Below are 19,642 nucleotides of genomic sequence, written 5' to 3' on the forward strand. Positions count from 1 at the left end.
AGTGGCTACCTCCCTCATTTCCTCTTTCTTCTGCCTTTAATCTTCTCTTTTTCCTCTCCAGATAGTTCAGAGATGCTGGAACTGGCAGGTGCTAAAATCCTGGAATGGAAATGGGGGGATTTTGCTTCTCTCTTCCCTCTCCCTGGGACTGTTGCTCCCCTTCTCCTTCCATTTCCCCACTACTAGAAAAGATTGGGTTGCTGAGAAATGGGGCAAGAGATCTGAGGGGTGGTGGCATAAGGAATATGTGATTTGGGGGAATGTATTTGTGACTATGGAATAGGGAGCAAAAGAAGAAGAGGAAAGTCATCTGTTACAGCAAGGAATGAGAGAGTGGATCTGGACAGACCAGCCCAGACCCCTCTTTAAACAGAAGTTATAAGTCAGTAAAGGGCTATTCTTGAAAATAGTAGTATTCTGGAAGAATGGAATAGCTTCCTCAATTCACTCAATTTCTGTAGTCATTTAAGAATCTCTAAATAATTTTGTTTTAGTGGGTGTGAAAACATTTCCTTTAATCTAAAAACAAATTGCAAAAATATTCTTATTCTCCAAAGCATTTGATTTTGCCTTCTTCAAGCCATTAGTTGGCAAAATTCTTTAAGCAAAACAAAACTAAAAAAACAAAACTAACAACAACACGTAACTACCATCTGTTTCTGAATGTGGGTTGCATTCACTGGAAAAACAGGACACAGACTCTTTCTATTACACAAATACTTTTGTAGTTAGAAGCTAGCCCTCTGGATTATGTACCAAGAAATGGTTGCTTAATACTGTAGCAGTTGGCTCAGAACTACAGTTTCTTTCTTTTGTTTTTCAGTTGTATTCCAATCTGCACTTTGGTTCTCTGTAAAGTTCAGCATTTTTTTAAACAACTCTTCCATTAGTTTTTGTAGACTTCATAGAAGTGAACCAAATATTTTATATTCTCTCCATCCTTGTTCTTTGTAGATGGGGAAGTAGAACAAAACAAAACAAAACCCATCGCCTCTACTAGCAGTTATTTCTCATTTAAAAAAAAAAAAAACATATACTGATATTCCAAGTATTGTTTATGTAATTTTTAGTCATGATTTTAGATGAAAATTAGAAACACGTCCCCCACCACCACCACTAAATACTTGGACACAACCTCTCATAATAGTGTCCTCCAGAGCTCCTTTTTGCCCAATTAGATATTTTAGCATGCCAGAGGAATACCCTGAAGGTTTTTCTTGTTATGTCAGAAAAGGTTAAGGAACTCTTCATTACTAAATCTTTCCTTCCTTTGTTATCCTCATCTCAAGAGATATAATCCTTGAAGAATTCTGCCTTGTGAATCTGAAACTTGTTTAACAATAATGAGGAATAAGTCTCAAAGCAAACAAAAGCAAGAGCCCTCTACCAATGATCATATCTAGGATGACTACTTAAGTAACGCTCACTTGGCAACATCAAATACCTTTTTTCTTCTTTTCTATAGAAGATATGAGTTAATAATCTGGCACATCAGATAGAGGATGCTGCTACGTCCTTGGAATAAATGTAGCTTCAGCCTTATGGTCAAGATGATTCATGCACATCCTCAAGCAAAACTGTCTATCACTGACTGCCTTTTTTTCTCTTGCCCTGGTAACTGGAGGGGTAACTGAGCACCTAAAAGAATGGTGCAAACTCTATGTGTGTTCATTTGTGTATTTCTGTGTAAGATCTTTAACGTACTCACTACTAAATCATAAACCTTCTGTGATTGTGCAAGAATTAACCAAATGTGAGCCCAGTAGTATGTTATCATGGAAAGAATGGTAGGTTGGGAGCCAAGGCCTTTTAAACAAGTTACTAGTTAGAGGAGCTTTTCAACAATTATACCTCCCTGATCACTGTATTCTGAGACTGCTTCAGTGCTGATATCCCTTTGGTGAGCAAGACAGACACGTTCCTTATTCTCATGTAGCTTCTGGTTAATGTGTGACCGGGTGCCAAATCACTTACATTCCTGGTATAGCTTCTTGTTCTATAAAATTAGATACCTTAAAGGTACAGAGGCGAACAAAACAGACTACAGGAGATCAGGAATGTGATGAGAGCTAACAGTTTGCAATAGAGTGGTCTGAGAAGGCTTCACTGAGGAAGCAACACTGGAGAGCAATCACTTAGGTCATTGGAGGAAGAATTCTGGTAGAGGCATCAGCAAATATAAAGACTCTGGGGCAGGGGAGTACCACTACAAAGAAGCCAGGGTGCCTGGAGAAGAGGCAGAAAGTAGAGATGTCACAACAGATGGGGAGGAAAGGGAACTGGGCATCAACCCTGTAGTCTTTTTAGACCATTTGTAAGGACTTTGGCTTTTACTTGAAGTTAGAGGGTTTTGAACAGAAAAGTGATGTGTTTTATGTTTCAGAATTACCACAAATGCTGTGTTGGGAATAGAATTTGTGACGAAAGTATGTAGTTTTTCTTTTTGTTCTCTGTATTCTGTCCTGTTTTCTGCCTAATATTTCTCTAAAAAGAGAGCAAGGTATTGCATGTTTGCTGTTAGATGGTAAAGGTTGACCTAAGCTACCAAAGCTCATATTCACTTTAAAAATATCTAGGAGATTTCAGTAACTATATTAAATGATGTGTTGGGGTATAATTGGTGGTTGATGTTATCTAGATAATATATTTTCATTTATTCACATTTTTAGCCTTGGGGCTCTATTTTACGGAATTGGAATTTCTTAGCTGTCACACATCCGGGTTACATGGCATTTCTCACATATGATGAAGTTAAAGCACGACTGCAGAAGTATAGCACCAAACCTGGAAGGTAAGACTTTTCAGCAGCAATATTATGTGGTATCTCTAATGAGGAAAAGTCCTCTCTTGTTCATTTTTAAGTAAATCAGTAACACCCATGGGGGCAGAGGGAAGAAAATGCTAATAGACCACATTCTTAATTGAATCCTTTTAATCCATTCATTATACTTATACTGAAACTCTGTGTTCATGAAGTTAAGGAGGATATGGTGCCACGTAATTTGATAAACTTAGAAATTCATTAAGTCTCAGAGCTCTGATTTTCATATTGGTAGAGGATATTGTCTGTTTGATGACACCTGTGTTTGTGTATAAAATTGTATGTGTATATTGGAATACTTGAATATTTTGCTGAAGACAAAATAAATCAGTTTCATGTTCAGTACTTTAGGGTATTTTTCAAGATCTTCAATTTGGTTCTATGATAAACACTTATAATTACATACAATATAAACAAATATAAGTACCTTTAAGTTTACATATATGTGTGTTGAGCACACATAAGTATATAAACATATATAAGCCCATTGTTACAATCCAACCAATTTCTTGTCTTAAAGAATTTCTTCTGTAGTACCTTGTCATTCTTTGTAGCTTCAGAATTTATGTTTTATTTCCCAAATGATGAAACTAGGTGAAATTCAGAGGTTGGCTGTTTGGTCAGCCCATGTGGCTTTGGCTGAGATATCATACCTTATCAATGACAGATCTGGGATCAGAAAATCCGTTTCTTTCCTCATTCATGCATTTTCCCCATGTGCCATTTAGAAATGCATTACATAGTAGGCATTTGTGCTGTGGCAAGCAGTGTGCTGCGTACGGCGGCAGTGATGGTGGACACCTGTCCTCCTCATACAGTGATAGTTTAGTAGGAGATGCCATCCCAACATCCGCAAGTACTCTGATTTCCATATAGGAGCACTTTCTTTATAGGAATGCATTTGGTTGTTTTTTAGGGTTATGTTTTTCTGCTAATGCCATTTTTATCTCATTTGTTGTGCAAATGGTATTTGTCCTTTAACAAAGTAGTTTCTAGTACAAGACAATACTGTTGATTCCTTTTTCTCTGCCATGAAAAATATTTCCATCTTTTTTATTTTTAAGAATTTATATGATATATAACGAGAAGGTAGTGGGTACAGAGAACAGTTTGGCTCCTCTTGAAGACTTCTGTTTAGATTAAGGGGAGTTGGTTCTCATTGAGATGCTGACAGTGGCTTAGATGAGTCATTCTGTTTTGGTCAGGGATCTCTCATAACCAGATTTTTCCATAATTTTTGCTCTGTAGATTGAGATCAAAGTATCTTCTTGTTTTTGGAGTCAGATTTGAATGATGTGCTATGTTTGGAATTACACATCATACAAATTTAATGCAGAAATTATTTGTGAAATTAATAAACTGAGTCACTTTTGTGTTTTCTTGTTCAAGATTATGGAGATAAATAATGTTGGGAGAGAACACTGTTGGGAGCAAAAGCCAGGCCTCATCACATTGGGAATAGTTCCTTTAATAAAAGGACAGTGCCCTCAAAAGGATGCCTGCCTTTTCTTCCCAATTTGGCCTGTAACAGTTTATTCTACTAAGTTTTTGGCAAAGATGAAATGGTCAGTCTGTGGTAAATCATTTAAAGTGTGATGTGGTATTTAAAATGCAAAGTTTAAGAAAACTCAGTGAACAGATCAAATGATTTTGATAAATACTCGTTTTGCAGAATACCTGTTTAATGGTTTCTTCCTCTTGGAAAGTGTTTCTTCTTCTTTAGCTTCATACTACAGAAAATAGTAAGACCTGTTGCAAGGACATAGGAGTTTCTCAGGTTTTGCTTTTTGGGGGGATCCAGTTTAGAACGAGAAGTCTGTGTGGAATTATTTCATCTGTGATTCTGATTAAGGCTTCCAGCAATTGGAAGGCTGATAACCTATGTCAGGCTCTGTGGAAGAATACATTTTTGGACTTTTCTTGAGGAGTTCTTTCCAAAGGTTCTAAAACAAGTGTGAAGTTCTTACTATTTAGAAATCACAACTTCCTCCTTTCCTTCGGAACCCCATTTTCTTCAAAGATGAAATCAACTTGCAGTACCAGATACACAAGTTAATTAAACTGAATGACTGTACAGCTATTATTTATGTTAATTTATCCTGCAAAGTTATTTTTATAGTACTTGGTTCATCAGTAACTAATGTACATTAGGAGATAAAAGTTTCTGTTAGGTATGTAGAATGATCAGGGTATTCAAATATAGCCAACAAATTGTTGACCTACTTTTGAGCTGCTCAAGGGCTTTTAAAACCCAGATATGGTTATCCTGATAGCAAGATTGAGTGCAATACACTTAGATAAAGAGAAGTGATCTCAAATGAAATAAGCGGACAGCTATATTAATAAATAAATAACAATGAATTTAAAACCAAGTCAGAGTCTCCTTGTCATTGTCTTTAATTTGATTTCTATTTTTAAACTATTTTAACTTCCTGTTGCAGGGCATTGAACCTGACAAGGTTGGGGGGCAGCCATGAGCTTAATCTAGTTTGTCTTCTCATTAATATAGCTCATCTCTTTTGATCTTTCATTTAAAGGTGAGGTGAATGGCTGGAACGTTCCAAAGACCAAAAAATATTTTTAAACCAGTCATTAACTTAAATTAGTGACTTGAAGTCATTAACTTAAAATGCATAATTTTAAATTACAAAGTGATATCTTGAATTCCATGGTAGAAACTGATTCAACCTCTCTCTGTAGTGAACAAATTAAATTTTATACTTTGCTTTCCAAAAAACGACTTGTGTCCTCACTGGTTCATCTGAGCTCCTGCTGGTGGGGATGGCAGTAGAGCCTTTGATATTGAAGTGGATCCACCTCAGTTCCTTTGTCCGACAGCCCTGGAGGTGTTTAAGTGGAATTATTGTCAGTGCTGCTTTTACAGATCAATGAACAGAGAAGGACAACGGTGTAAAAATCAGAAGACAAAACCTTATTTCTGTTATTTTAAATGATTCCATTTATTCTTTGACTTTAAAGAAGTCCAACAGATGTGTAGTAGTTAACAGACACTTTGAATGTGACTAAACATCATTTTATCATGCTTTACAGCTACATTTTCCGGTTAAGCTGCACCAGATTGGGACAGTGGGCCATCGGCTACGTGACAGGCGATGGCAATATCTTACAGACCATCCCACATAATAAGCCCTTATTTCAAGCCCTGATTGACGGCAGCAGGGAAGGATTGTGAGTATGAGAAATGGGAGTCAGGGTGCTTATCATTCACCAAATGAAAGACAGACACTGCTTTGCGATGGAGAGAAAAGATAGTGAGGCTCATGATCTGGCTGGTTTTTTGTTTTTTGTTTTTTGTTTTTTGTTTTTTGTTTTTTATTTCAAGACTGAAGAATGGAGTGCTCCTGAGTTCTAATTGTTCTTCTTTTCAAATACTCATTTTAAAGTAACTGGCTTGGACTAAACTATATATGACAGCCAGTAAATTCCGGTATCAGATTAGAACATGCATTTGTATCTTTCTCAGGGGAAAAAAAAGCACTTAAAAGTAGTTTAAAATAGATGAAAAAACTTATTAAAAAGATAATTCTTTAAAATAAATGACTTTCTCTTGCTTCGTGTAACCCTCAAGTTGCTAGTTTTCCTTTTTGTTTGACTAGAAGTACCAGATTTTCTTTCTTCTTATGCTTTTCTTACCCCTTCCCCACTTTTTCTGTGTCTTTCTTCCTTTAGTCACACTGATATTCAGTCCCTATTCCAGAATCATATGTTAAGAGCTGAATTCAGTTTAACTTAAGCTGTTCTTTTTTAAAATTTAAAAATAAGTTAATTCTCTTTTGTCTTTTAGAATAAGAATGACTTTTTTTCTCCACACAGTGTAGACCATCTGATAGGAGGCTTCCTAGTAAATCTCTCTCATTTGTTTTCATCCTGTGCCATTCCCTTCATCTTTTTATTCTCTTTTCTGTGTAGTTTTGTTCCCTTGTCATATAATCATGCTCACTTTTCTTGCCCTTTGCCCTTACTGAGTAACTCGGGGATGGATGTTCCTTTATTTGCTACAGCACAGATTGTGATAGAAAGCTAGCAGGAGAAAGCCCACAAGAGTTAGCAAAGAGAAAATAATTTAAGTTACACCTTCTCTAATAATTGCAAAGAAGAAAAAAAAGTGATAGGATACATATGAACAAAAAATGCATTTTTTATAAGTTATGAGCTTTCAAAAAATAGTTACTTAAGAATTGTATGGCAAACTGTTAACAAGTTTGTCTTTCTGTTTTTTTAAACTTATCATACATTTTCTATCCTCAGTTATTTATACCTTACTTGTAATGCATCTAAGGATCATATATGTAACTTTTGATTCACTGTGATTACAGGGTTTTGTTTTTAAGAAAGTACTCTGTAAAGTTTTACTTTATAAATAAAGGTTATGAGTGAGCAACTCTGTACATGTATTAATTTTGATACAGCTTATTCATTTTGTATATAATGCCTTCCATCTATTTTTTAAAAGCCAGTAAAAAAACTAATTATAATATTGTGTTCAGTAGTTTAGCTTCTGAACTCCAACGCAAATCAGATGTTAATATTTACACACAACATACACAGACACACACCCCTTCAGAGGCATTTAATTAGTTGAATTTGAACTTTAGTGATAGATTACATTAAAATAGGTCAGATTAACATTTTAATCTTAATTAAAACTATATCAGATTTTAGATTTTATTAAAATAGATATAATGGAATATATCTATATTATTTTATGTCTATTTTAATATAGATATCTTTATATATCTATATAGATGTATTATATATCTATATTAAAATAGATATATCAGATAGATTTCTTTTTCCTCTAAGATCAGTAAAACACAAGATATTATCTGATCTAGCTATCATCGGGGTCAGCTAATCCAATATAGTATAACATAGGTAATAAAGAAGTTTACTTCCATAACAAACTGAGATTCTTTATTCTTTCCCTGCCATTGAGAAGGTCTCAACAGTAGTACCCTTCTTTACTGAGGAGAGTAATAACTGAATGGCCCCTTATACATTAGTTAGACCCTTCTAACCTTTCCTCTAGCAACCTCATTGTCATTTTATTAATCTTTCAGGTTTGAATTCTTCATGGAATTTCTACATGCTTTTTAAGTGTGATAAGCAAAATATTATATAATAATTTTAAAACTGGCCATTATTTAGGGTATAAGAAGAAGGGTACTTATCAACTCTCATTTAGCACTCTTCACTTAATATTTATAATAATCCATCTCTAAAAACACTCTAAGTTTGTCATTTTAGATGTAGTCAACTCCCTTTCCTAAATTGTAAATATATACATATAATATATAAATATATATTTATAAATATTTATATAAATTTATATAAATATATATTTATAGGTATATGTTATATGTGTATATCTCACTGATCTACTGATTTGTGTCTTACCCTGTGAGAATACAAGAATTGTCTGTCCTTGAAGTTCATTTTTTTCCTGATTTACTAGGTAAATTTTAACACTTACAAGCATATTTTTAGACTATTTAAGGGTAAGGATTTTTTGTTACTTCACAGAACAGTTTTGGTATGGTTTTGCCCCTTAAAATACTGATCATAGTAGTAACATATTCTGAATTTTTCATTCAGGCAACCTAGAACAGAGTACTACCAAACAAAATTAACTCTATAATTTAATCATTAACATGACCCAGCAGTAATATTAGCATTTTTTAAAATAAAAAATAGGTATTTACCAACACCATAAACTTCATTTTTAAATCAATGTCTGAATGAATAAAACCTTTTAACAAGATGGTCTTATTGCTATAACTTTTAGTTCTTATTTTAATTTTTTGTAACAGTGGAGCCTCACATTTATAAATGATTCTGTGTTTGTAGCTAACATGTAATTGTAGCATTTTCTAATTTCTTTAAGCACGTTGCGGGGCGGAGGGGGGGACTCATGTGCACATAGGAGTGACCGGAAGGTGAGGTGGAAAGGCAGAGGATGAGAAACTGGAGAAACAGGAACCATGGAGGGGTTTGCATAACTTTTGTAGGAAATTTGCTGGCTTTAATTCCATTTTTTCCCCTCATGTTATTAAGCATGTTGTTAAATGATGTTTCTAACATGAACTGTGCTTCACATGAAAGACACATTGCAAATAGATGTAACATTCATAGTATTTTGGAATAGACCATGAATGATCAGAAAAATAAAAGTTTAACTTACCTAAAGGACCTTTAGTAAAGGTATTTAACTGGAAATAGTTGCTTGGTGGCCGAGTCCATATTCATTATGTATTTCTTATATGAAAATGATTTCTAGATTTTAAATGTCCTAAGATAACTGGTAATATTATGGAAACAGTGATAAAGTTTCTTGTTATAAGTTACATAAAAAGGAAATTTCAGCATGTAGGTTTAAATATGGAAGAATCTGATTAAATAATCTTAGATGCAATTTAAGAATGTATATTTGTAGTAATAAAGTTTCTGTTTATAACCCAGCTATCTTTATCCTGATGGGAGGAGTTATAATCCTGATTTAACTGGATTGTGTGAACCCACACCTCATGACCATATAAAAGTTACACAGGTAAGGATAATTTCTGGTAACCCCTTTATAATTGTTAAGTATCTAATGCTTTTGAAATAAAAAGCATCCTCTTATACTGTAGCTAAAATTATGTACAGGTATTTCATGCAAAACATACTTTAAGGGATTCTAAGAGTGTTTGAAAAAAATACATTACTTTCTCCTTCTTTTGGATAGAAGTTTCTGTTACTATTCTTGCTTCCAATATAATGCCATTTATGGAGATAGATAGATAGATAGGAAAATCCATTGGTAAGTAAAATGATATGAGGAGAGAGCCATAGGTTTAGAAAACTCCAAGGAAGTTTAGAATAATGGTATGCTTTTAGAGTCAAATGAGTACTTGAAGCTTATTGAAGATAATAATTATATTCTTATAAATCCGTCATTGGCAACCTCATAAATTAAATGGGAGTGTAACTTAGTAAGCTTTTCTTAAGGGTAATATTCAGTTAATTATCAAAATCTAAATAAAAACATTTTTGACTCTGGATTCTGTACATATCACTCACATATACACAGAAAGATCTGTACATTGGGATATTCACTTTAGCATTTTTCCTAAAAGGGAAAATTATAAACTATTTAATCATAGGTTAAGTAAACCATAGTATATTCATACTGCATTATACTGTAAAGTCTTTAAGAGGAGGGAGGTAGCTCCACACAGCCACATGGGAACTTCGGCACCATTATTATGTAAAAAAGTCCCATTACTGAGAAGCTCAATTATGTAACATTTCATTTTGTAAATTTACATTATATGTAAGTTCAATTTCTGAAAAGAAATGAAGGAAGAAAGAAATTACCATATATGAACATATGAATATATTTTTTAAAAATAAAAATTAAGAAATGCCAAACTGGTAATATTACTTAACTGAGGAGTTAAGAAGATTTGGGGAATTAGGAAGAAGGTGAAAGGGAGAACCTGAGTATTTTGTTTTACATATAGTCTAGTTTTTAAAATATTTTATAATTTATATATTTTTGTGCTTTGTATATTAAATAACACAAATAAGAACCAGAAATTATAGATTTGGAGGAAGACAAGAGGTAACATTTTTTATTTTATTTCAAATTCTCTAGATTTCGTCCCAGTGGTCTTGGTATTATTATGTGAAGCATATTTGTTGATGCATGTGTAGCTGATGGATGGGTTTTAAAGTATAAAATATATTTTATACATGTAAAATATATGTAAAAGGATATACATGTAAAAGGATACTCACAAAAGACAATTCCTCTTTATAAAACCATGGTTTAAAAATACGTATTCAGGAATAATATCATTCCATTAAATTATTCAATAAAATATTTCAAGTAAAATATTTGAATAACTTACCGTTTGCTTCCATTAAGTTTTGTATCGGTGCTTTTAGCTCATTGTAACTTTTTAATAATTGCAAATCGGTCCTTTGGATGTCATAACAATATAAATCCTTAGCTATTGTTTTAGAGATTTCTGTGACTTCCAGTTTATTTTTAATTGCTTTGGATTTATTTTTCATCTTGATCCATTCTTGTCTTTTTTTTTTCTTATTTTCTTTAAAGATTAAATAGTCACATATGTACGCTTTATGGTGGACACAATTTATATATGAATGTGTGTGTATGTGCATGTGTATCTTTGTGTGTGTGTGTGTATATATGTATATATATATTTTTTCACCCAGAGTATAAGATCTTTCAGTAGACTAGTGGTTAAATATTGTCACTTATTTATCATGCCCAGGGCCAGGTACCTAATAGAGACACTTATTACCTGAAATAAGTAAATATTTATTTAACTAAATTTTTATTTCCATAATTCCTTTTTTTCTATCCCTATTAACATTTTTTCATATTTTCTTTACACGTACTGATATATTTATATCTTCTTTGTGACATAGATCTTTTCAGTATTTGGACACCAAGAATTTTACTATTTCAAAATGTTCACAACTAGTATATCAAGAGATAGATGTTTAATAAAACAATTTTTGGTTGCTGAAGTGATTAGTTTTCCTTAAAGTACTATATTGGGAAAAGAGTATGCAGTTTAGAGATTTGATACAGAATTTGAGGAAAACAATTTAAACTTGTTGAGCCTCAGGTATTTTTTTAATTCGATGTATCTTATTATGCCTTGGAGATCATATGAAATAATAAATGTGGACCACAGTCCACAGCATGCAAGAAGTGCTTGACAATGCTGCTTCTCTTCTGTTCTGGAATTTCTAAAGGTATTTCGGAAATAAAATTTGATGTTCAGTCAGAGTCATATGTGTGTGTGTGTGTGTGTGTGTGTTTGCAGTTTTACAGTAAAATTAGATGCATATGTGGCACTGACAAAGAAACTAAAGTTATTTATAATTTCTTCTAAAACCGTAAGTTTGTCTTTTAAATCACCATTGAAGCAAGTCCCTTCCTAAAGGAACAGTACAAAACATTAAATAATCTGTAGTATTAAAAAAGCTTATACAATTACAGATAAAAGCTCAAATGTTTTAAAAAAATAACTTTGTAGACCAAATTGTGATTAACAGTTTAAAACATGTCTTAAATGATAACATATTCCTGACAGGCTCAAGGGTGAGGAATTTACTGTAAGTCGTTGTACTTGAGAAAATTCAATATTAAGAGTTCATTTTAGAAATACGTTAACACTGCCTTTTTTTTTCCCTCCCAAATTCCAGGAACAATATGAATTATATTGTGAAATGGGCTCCACTTTTCAGCTCTGTAAAATTTGTGCTGAGAATGACAAAGATGTCAAGATTGAGCCTTGTGGGCATTTGATGTGCACCTCTTGCCTCACAGCATGGCAGGTATGATCCAGGTTTAAGGAGCAACACTGATGTCATCCTTCTCTGCCCTCTTACTATTTTTCCTTGCAGCTTTTTTCATCTTAATGAGTCAAAGATGGTCTGTTAAGTGCTTTCTTTGAGTAGTTGTTTAAAAAAAAAAATCTCATATATTTGATTTTCTGTTTTATATAATTTCATTTTTTGCTGTGTTTTATGTTGTTTCTTTTGCCTATATAATTTAATTTTTGGATTTAGCCATAAGTCTTTGTACCTCAATAAATATAAATTGATTTAATGTTTTAGACTAAGACCTAGAAAATAATTGGCTTCCGTAAGGGCTTTTTTATATTTCTTTATCTGTAACAGAGGCTGGGGGGGTTGAAAATGGATCTTTGGACAAATTTCCAGTTTTGAGTATTTGAAGGAGTAACAGGATATTTTGATCAAGTCATTTTTTAACTGCTATTTAATACAGTCAGTACTGAAGTCAATATTATTGTTAGGATTTAGAAAGCAAACAATTAAATTTTCAAACCTTTTTAAGACTTTGCTGTTGAGTATATAATTGACAACCTTACCCCATTCCTGAGCCATCTCAGTCCTTGATCTGCCCAACCCAGAATAGTCTCCTGAGACCACTGGTGCTGTTGAACTCATTACTTAGTAATTAAATATAAGGATTTTCACATTTTGTAAGTTATATTAATTGTTCTGCAGACTTAACAGTGTTTTTTTATAAATGACTTTCAATAAGATACTCTGGTAGAAGAGAGAACTATGTTTGCAAGTGTATTTCACATCAATCAATAGGAACTGTTTCCAAGAAACTGACTCAGTGCCTGACTGACAGATGGGACTGTTATGATTGGTTTTACCTGATACCCATTCAGTATCTCAGGGTAAATAGAAGGAAATTGTGTTTGCCACCCCTTTGGGTTGACTTATGACTTTGAGGTGGTGGTATGGTTCGCATCGGTACAGAGAAGCTAAAAACTTTGTATTTCTCCCTAAAGAGACCAGAATTTTAGGCTGAAGCAAACTCCCAGTACTCTTTGGCCCCACACATGGCCTATGTCTTAGGCCTCTACTCTTGGGGCCTCAGTCTGGGAGCAAGGACATACATATGTCCCTATGGCAGGACTTGGCAGCTTTAACTTGATATTTGCATAGTATTTGGAAGTTAAGTAGGTTAAAAGTCAGAAGGTCCCATTAGTTTGGCAAGATCTTTGCTCACTAAAGATTATTGTTGAAAGCATCATACAGAGTAGCTGTTTACCTTGTAGCCCAGAGTAAGAGAGTATGGCTGAATATAAAACAAACAGATTTTATTTTACTTTTTGTATACTTCTTGAAAGGAACCTATGTTCTACAATTTCAGGGACAATACTATACATTTTATGTAGTAAAGTTTGTGAACTCTTTGCAATAAATAAGTTGTGTGCCAAAGACCCAAGAGAGTTTCCCTGTTGCCGGGGCTGTGTTATGAATCCTTTGTCCCTCCAATCACCACAGCTTTTCTGTATATTACTGTGCATTCTCCAAATAATACAGTTCTTCTTGCCAGCAGCTAATCAGTTCCTTGATTCACTTCGTGATTTTTTGTATTGGTCTAATGGACTTAGGTAAAGATGTGCCCAATCATAGTGTAAATTGTCAACATTCACTTTTTTTTTTCTTTATTAGTGTGAAATACTTCTCAGTTTTACTTTTAGAAATTGAGGAAGTGCATAAATTGCCAAGCACTGACAACTTAGTCTTTGAGTAAAGTTTCAAAAGAAGGTCATCAAGAAGTAGTGAAGTAGGAACCAAAAAATAACAAATACAAAAATACTCAGAAGGTTGAAATAATGCTCAAATTTCTTCAGGCTCCTGCTACTAGCAAATAATGTGATTATTTTAATCTGATCAAAAATTTTGCATATAGGTTAATGAAAAATGTTCAAAAGCATTATTTCAACATTATTTTTTAATTCTTCCCACACAAGACATGTTGCAATTATAAATATTCTGATACATTTTGTATATGTCCCTGTAAACTCTTACCTCATTGTATTTGTACTGTAAACATTACATATTTACCTTTTTCTCTTCAAGAACCTAATTTGGAATCCCTTTCTTCTAGCGTGCTACTGGCCTCCTCCGTGGTAGGTACTAAGTAAGTGTTTATGGACTGTATGCTAGGTAGTGTAAAGAGTAGACTTAAGATTACATTAAAAAGATGTTAAATAGATAAATTGGATAAATTGTTGATATAATAGATCAAATGTCTTAGTTCTGTTCATTTTTCTTTTGAGAAAATACCTATATTTTTTCAAATACCTTTGATTATGCCCAAGATCTGAGAATAAGTTCTAAGAATTTTAAACCTAAGATCCATTTGTTCCATTCAGTAGCTGCTGGATGATTACCTTCAACTTTTCACATTTTGATTTTGTCCACTTATTTTTGAGGCACATTATACTGTTTCCACTTGCAATAATACTGGCACTAAGCTAGAGGCAGTAAAACTGTGAGTTTCTCTTTATTACGTTTTTACACCAAGAAGCATTGCATGGTGATCCCTGGTTCATGTTTTCGCTACCCTGAAGAAAACTGTTCATGGGCCAAGGTTTGCGAATTGCAAAGTGCTATTCAACACTTGTTCTATCTCAGTGGGATCTTAGAAGTTAAAGGAAGCATCAATTTTTGAACATTTCCACTTTGGGTTAACCTGAATATTTCTACCTTCACATATAGATTTCACAAAGTGGTGCTTCCTGCCAACCAGCAGATCTGTTTTGGCTGTTTTTATATAATATGGATAGCAGTGTTTGACAATCATTTAAGCATGTTATTGCAAAATGCCTGTTACTTAATAAAAACAAAATTCTTATAATTTACAACGTTAATCCGGTTAAAATGCAGTTGACAAACCACAGATACTCTAAAAGCCTCACATCGGGACCTCTGTAAGCTGCTCACAGGACTTTACCTAAAAGATGGTGAATATGAGAAGTAAAAAAAACAGTTAGTGAACATTTCCATAGTTCTGCAGGATATTGTCAAAGATTGTATCTAAACTTGTAGATGCACTGGGAAATTATGACTGTGAAGTCTGGACATGACTCCACAGAGCAGTATGTCTCTATTTTTCAGTGTTCTCTTTATTCAAACTGGTACAGAGCTAGAGTTCATATGTTCTGACTTAAAACCATTCTTTTTTTTTTTTTTTAAGATTTTATTTATTTATTTGACAGAGATCACAAGTAGGCAGAGGGGCAGGCAGAGAGAGAGGTGGGGAATCAGGCTCCCTGCTGAATGGAGAGCCCAGAGCAGAGCTCAATCCCAGGACCCTGAGATCATGACCTGAACCAAAGGCAGAGGCTTTAACCCACTGAGCCACCCAGGCACCCTGTTTTAAATCCGTTCTTTTTGTTTTATATGCTTGTTTACTTTTTTCTATTAGAGGACAGGTTGTTTTCAAACTTAATTAGGCATAGAGATCATTTGTTATTCTACTTGGTGGAAGCAGACATGGATTGTTTTATCCATCATTCTGCAACATCTCAAATCCATATACTTATCCATATATTTAGGAAACATTCCTGGGCAGCTGCTGTGTCCCAGGTTCTGTACTAATCTCTGAGCTAGAAAGAACACAAGACCCAGGCCTGACCCTCCAGAAGGTAAAATTAAATCTGAAAGTTTTATAAAGGGGCATGGTATTAATAGTCATTACTTGAAATGAACATCCTGTTATCCTTCAAATTTAATTATAGATTCGAGACATCTTTTGTTACTTTTTGCTACTTTGGATGGGCATGCTTATTGGAAAAGGATTTTAAAGGTTGCGTGCCTGCCAAGAAGCTCTGATAAATCAGTCAGAGTCCAATAGGAAAGAAATATTAAACCCTGACCATAAAACATTATGTGTTCAGCCAGGGTGCATTTTTAGCAAGTTATTCTTCACCAACTTTTTCTTCCATTTGTTGCCCTACTTTGGTTTAATTGAATTCATTGGAAACTGAAATTTTATGTAATTAACGGAAACCCTCAGAAATGCATGGTTGCCGTGTCAGTTAGCTGTTTCAGGCGGCGAGTAGTTACCCTTTCATTTCTGTCCTAATGGCCCATTAGTCATGCCTCTGAAGAGGTGTCACATACTTTTTTCTCCTTCTGAAACATCTGTGTTATTTAATAAATTGAATAAGCAAGCCAGAGTTTGCACAGCATACTAAGTAAGTTGAATAATCACCTCTCTGGAGACCTTCTTTGAAGCAGTATCACTCTGGGTGCAGCAATAAAACTCACAGCTTTCTTTCACCTCCTCGCTATTCCACAAAACATTTTTCTTAAAAAAAACATTTTTCCTTCTGCATCCAGAACTCCTCCACATCTTTTTGTAGTAGCATATTGCCCAGCCCTGATGGTTCAGGCTCACCGCATGAGGTGTGAAGTGAGGGATGTTTCCATACTGTGGTCCCCAACTCCTCCCCGACCCGAGGAACCTAGAACATGGCTTCTGAGCTTACGGATGGCACAAATTCTAGACTATCTTCTTCACATCTTCTTTTCAATAGAAATGGATATACATATATCAATTGGATATGCAGCCTTGTTTTGAATTGCTGCCAAGGACTTTAATTCAATTAGAAGTAAAATTACTTTCTTCCTGTGATTATTTCTTCTGCATCGTTTTCCAGATATTTGAAAGGAAAGATACCTGGAATGTTCAAAATAAAATTACACAAAGTCACTGAGCCCTGATTTTAATACAGAATATGATTAAAGAGATTTATGGATGTCCCGTATTTAGAGTACTGTTGGGGGAAAAATGTGTAAGAGAGGTGAGAAACCAGCTCAGATGATCACACTGAAGGCACAAAGAATAATCTTTTATTGTATCTTCCCTCAAAAGGAACCAACCTTCACATTTCTAGCCTAAGTGAAAATTTGTAAGGTTATATTTGCCTTTAAGATGGTTATAAATTGGTATTTCTGTACTTGATGACATGTTGTGTCTTTTTGTATAAATGTGATCAAATAAAATGTTGGGAGCTCCTGTTTCACTTTGGGAATAATGTAGGGGCTACCGGAGTCATCCAAAAATGTTACAATTATTTCATGAATGACAGTGATGACAGTAGGAATGAAAAAGAGGAGAAAATAAAATCCCTGTAGAGTGAATGCTTGACTGACAGTATCGTGATGTGCCTGGACAGTAAAAGGTATTGGCATTTGGGAAGGTTTTTTGGTTGGTCCTAACAGAGGACTTCAGTAGGTGTTTTAAAAGTTCACTCCATTAAATAAAGCATCTTTAGAATGCAAATGCGTAAACTTCATGCATTAACATTTTAAATTGGACTCTTAGCAACAAACATTTTAAAAGCTCTTACTGTGTAAAAAAAAATATATCCCAAGGGGCACCTGGGTGGCTCAGTTGTTAAGTGACTTCCTCCATCTCAGGGCATGATCGTGAAGTCCCAGGACCAAGTCCCACATCGGGCTCCCTGCTCAGCAGGGAGTTTGCTTCTCCAGCCGACCTCTCTCTTTCATTCTCTCTCTCTCTCAAATAAATAAACAAAATCTTAAAAAAAAAAAAAAAAAAAATATATATATATATATATATATATATATATATATCAATCACCCAAGGAATACTCTAATTACTAGGACAAGTTATTAGAAGCTGAAACTTTTCAAGTAGAGCAAATGATATATATTGATTATAGTAGTTTATTTAATTTTGAAATATATGCTTTGAACAAAATAGTCACTTTTTTTCATTTTTGAATGATCAGTAGTAGGTAGCTATTTTAAAACTTTAACCTAAGTTATGAATCCAATATTGAGGAACCACTAGTTCCTGATGCTATTGTGTAGGATAGTGGTAGGTTAGTGATGGAATGACTAGGCTCATTAGTCCTCCTGAGTGAAATTTCCTGCTCACGACTGCTCAGCTTTGTGACCTCCATCAAATTTTGTTAACTCTCCACTCTCTCACTGGTAAAATGGGGGTAATAATGGTACCTACCTCATAGGGTTATCTTAGTTAATATATGTATAGTGCTTACAACAGTGCCTGAAATTTTAGTTAGTATTTTTCCTAATGGTAGTAACTGATAGTATCACTTATGAAGCTGTCTCCTATTTCTGATTTTTCTTAATTTATGAACAATGGGGATTCTGTGGTTTTAAAATTGTATTCATTTCATAATTTGGGAATTCTTATGGATTATTTTCAGATGATAAACCTGTTTCCTCAGTTATCTTACTTCTTTGCTTTTGAAATTATATTTATAGTAATTATGCTAAAATTTGCAAGCACTTTGAAAACTTTGAATTATCTTACCTTAATCTGTGAAATATCCCTTAAGCTGTACATTCCGTCTTATTCCCACAAATAAGATGAAATGGCTTATATAGTGTCCCACAGCAGTAATTGGTAGGTGTGGGATTCTAATTCATGTGTCCTGATTTGGAATGACTGTGCTGTTTCTCAGATTTATTGTTTTCATGTAAAAAAAAAACAGATTAAAACTAGAAGAGTCTAGATTCACCAACATCTTCTTTTCATTGCTCCTCATGAAAGAGCCCCCAAACCAACCATCTCTTTCACTCTGGGTCTATTTATTCTACTATTAACTATCCTCACCTGTTCTTTTAACAAGAAGTTATTGAATTTCTGTAGGAAATATTGTGCTCTGAAAATGCTTAGTGTTGACCCAATTTATGCCCAGTATATGTATGTATTTTTCCAGTTATTTCCTTATTTATAGCTGTTCCATGCTTTACCGAAATGATTTATGGGAACTTCAAATCTATGCGAAATATAGCAAAGTAATATAAATTAGAAGTTACTGATACAGAAAGCACATATATACACACACAGTAAAAAATATAAAATGCACTGCAAAATGAGACTCGGAAAGTCCTAGTTATTTTTCAGGGTTCTCTGTATATTGAATATATGGGAAGCCATGAAGTGATTAACCTTAAATTAAAATGTGACTTTTAGTAACCATCCTGAGAGCAAATAAGCTGGACTATATATAATGTGTATCTTAAAAAAAAAAAAAAAACTGAAGAAGGTATTTAAGAGGTAGTATCCATCTGAACAGTATTTAAGCAGCAAGAATATAGAAGCTGACCAATACATAATAATGATGGTGATGAGATGATACTGGTATTTATTTGGATTTTTACCTAGGGTGTGACTAGGGACTGGGCAATTTTGGAACCTGAAGATTTTTTTTTTTTTCTATTTTTCTGTCAAGTGTTAATTGGTTCTCAGGTTGCCTAAAGTTATATTTATATTTAATATCGTTAACTTAGTATTAATGGTTGTCATAGGAGTCTGAATTATTTTGTCATAAGCATATTACATTGTTAAGTTTCAGATGAGTGTAGCATTCACTGACCACTTCTGTGTCTTTGGTTTGGAAGTGTTTCTTATTTGAGGAAGTAAAATCTTCAGAGTCAGTT

The 19,642-nt window shown here is 33.9% G+C and overlaps 1 protein-coding gene across 5 annotated transcripts in view; it reads left to right on the forward strand.

The window, feature by feature from the left end:
* CBLB (Cbl proto-oncogene B) overlaps nucleotides 1–19,642 on the forward strand; it is a 218,962-nt gene that overhangs the window by 115,681 nt on the left and 83,639 nt on the right. For all 5 annotated transcript variants that reach the window (XM_059164255.1, XM_059164254.1, XM_059164256.1 and 2 more), the window contains exons 6-9: nucleotides 2,670–2,791; nucleotides 5,873–6,010; nucleotides 9,302–9,389; nucleotides 12,068–12,199. In XM_059164255.1, coding sequence (XP_059020238.1) covers nucleotides 2,670–2,791; nucleotides 5,873–6,010; nucleotides 9,302–9,389; nucleotides 12,068–12,199 — 480 coding nt within the window. The remainder of the gene's footprint in view (nucleotides 1–2,669; nucleotides 2,792–5,872; nucleotides 6,011–9,301; nucleotides 9,390–12,067; nucleotides 12,200–19,642) is intronic.

Source organism: Mustela lutreola, chromosome 2, assembly GCF_030435805.1.
Source record: "Mustela lutreola isolate mMusLut2 chromosome 2, mMusLut2.pri, whole genome shotgun sequence".
NCBI lineage: Eukaryota > Metazoa > Chordata > Mammalia > Carnivora > Mustelidae > Mustela > Mustela lutreola.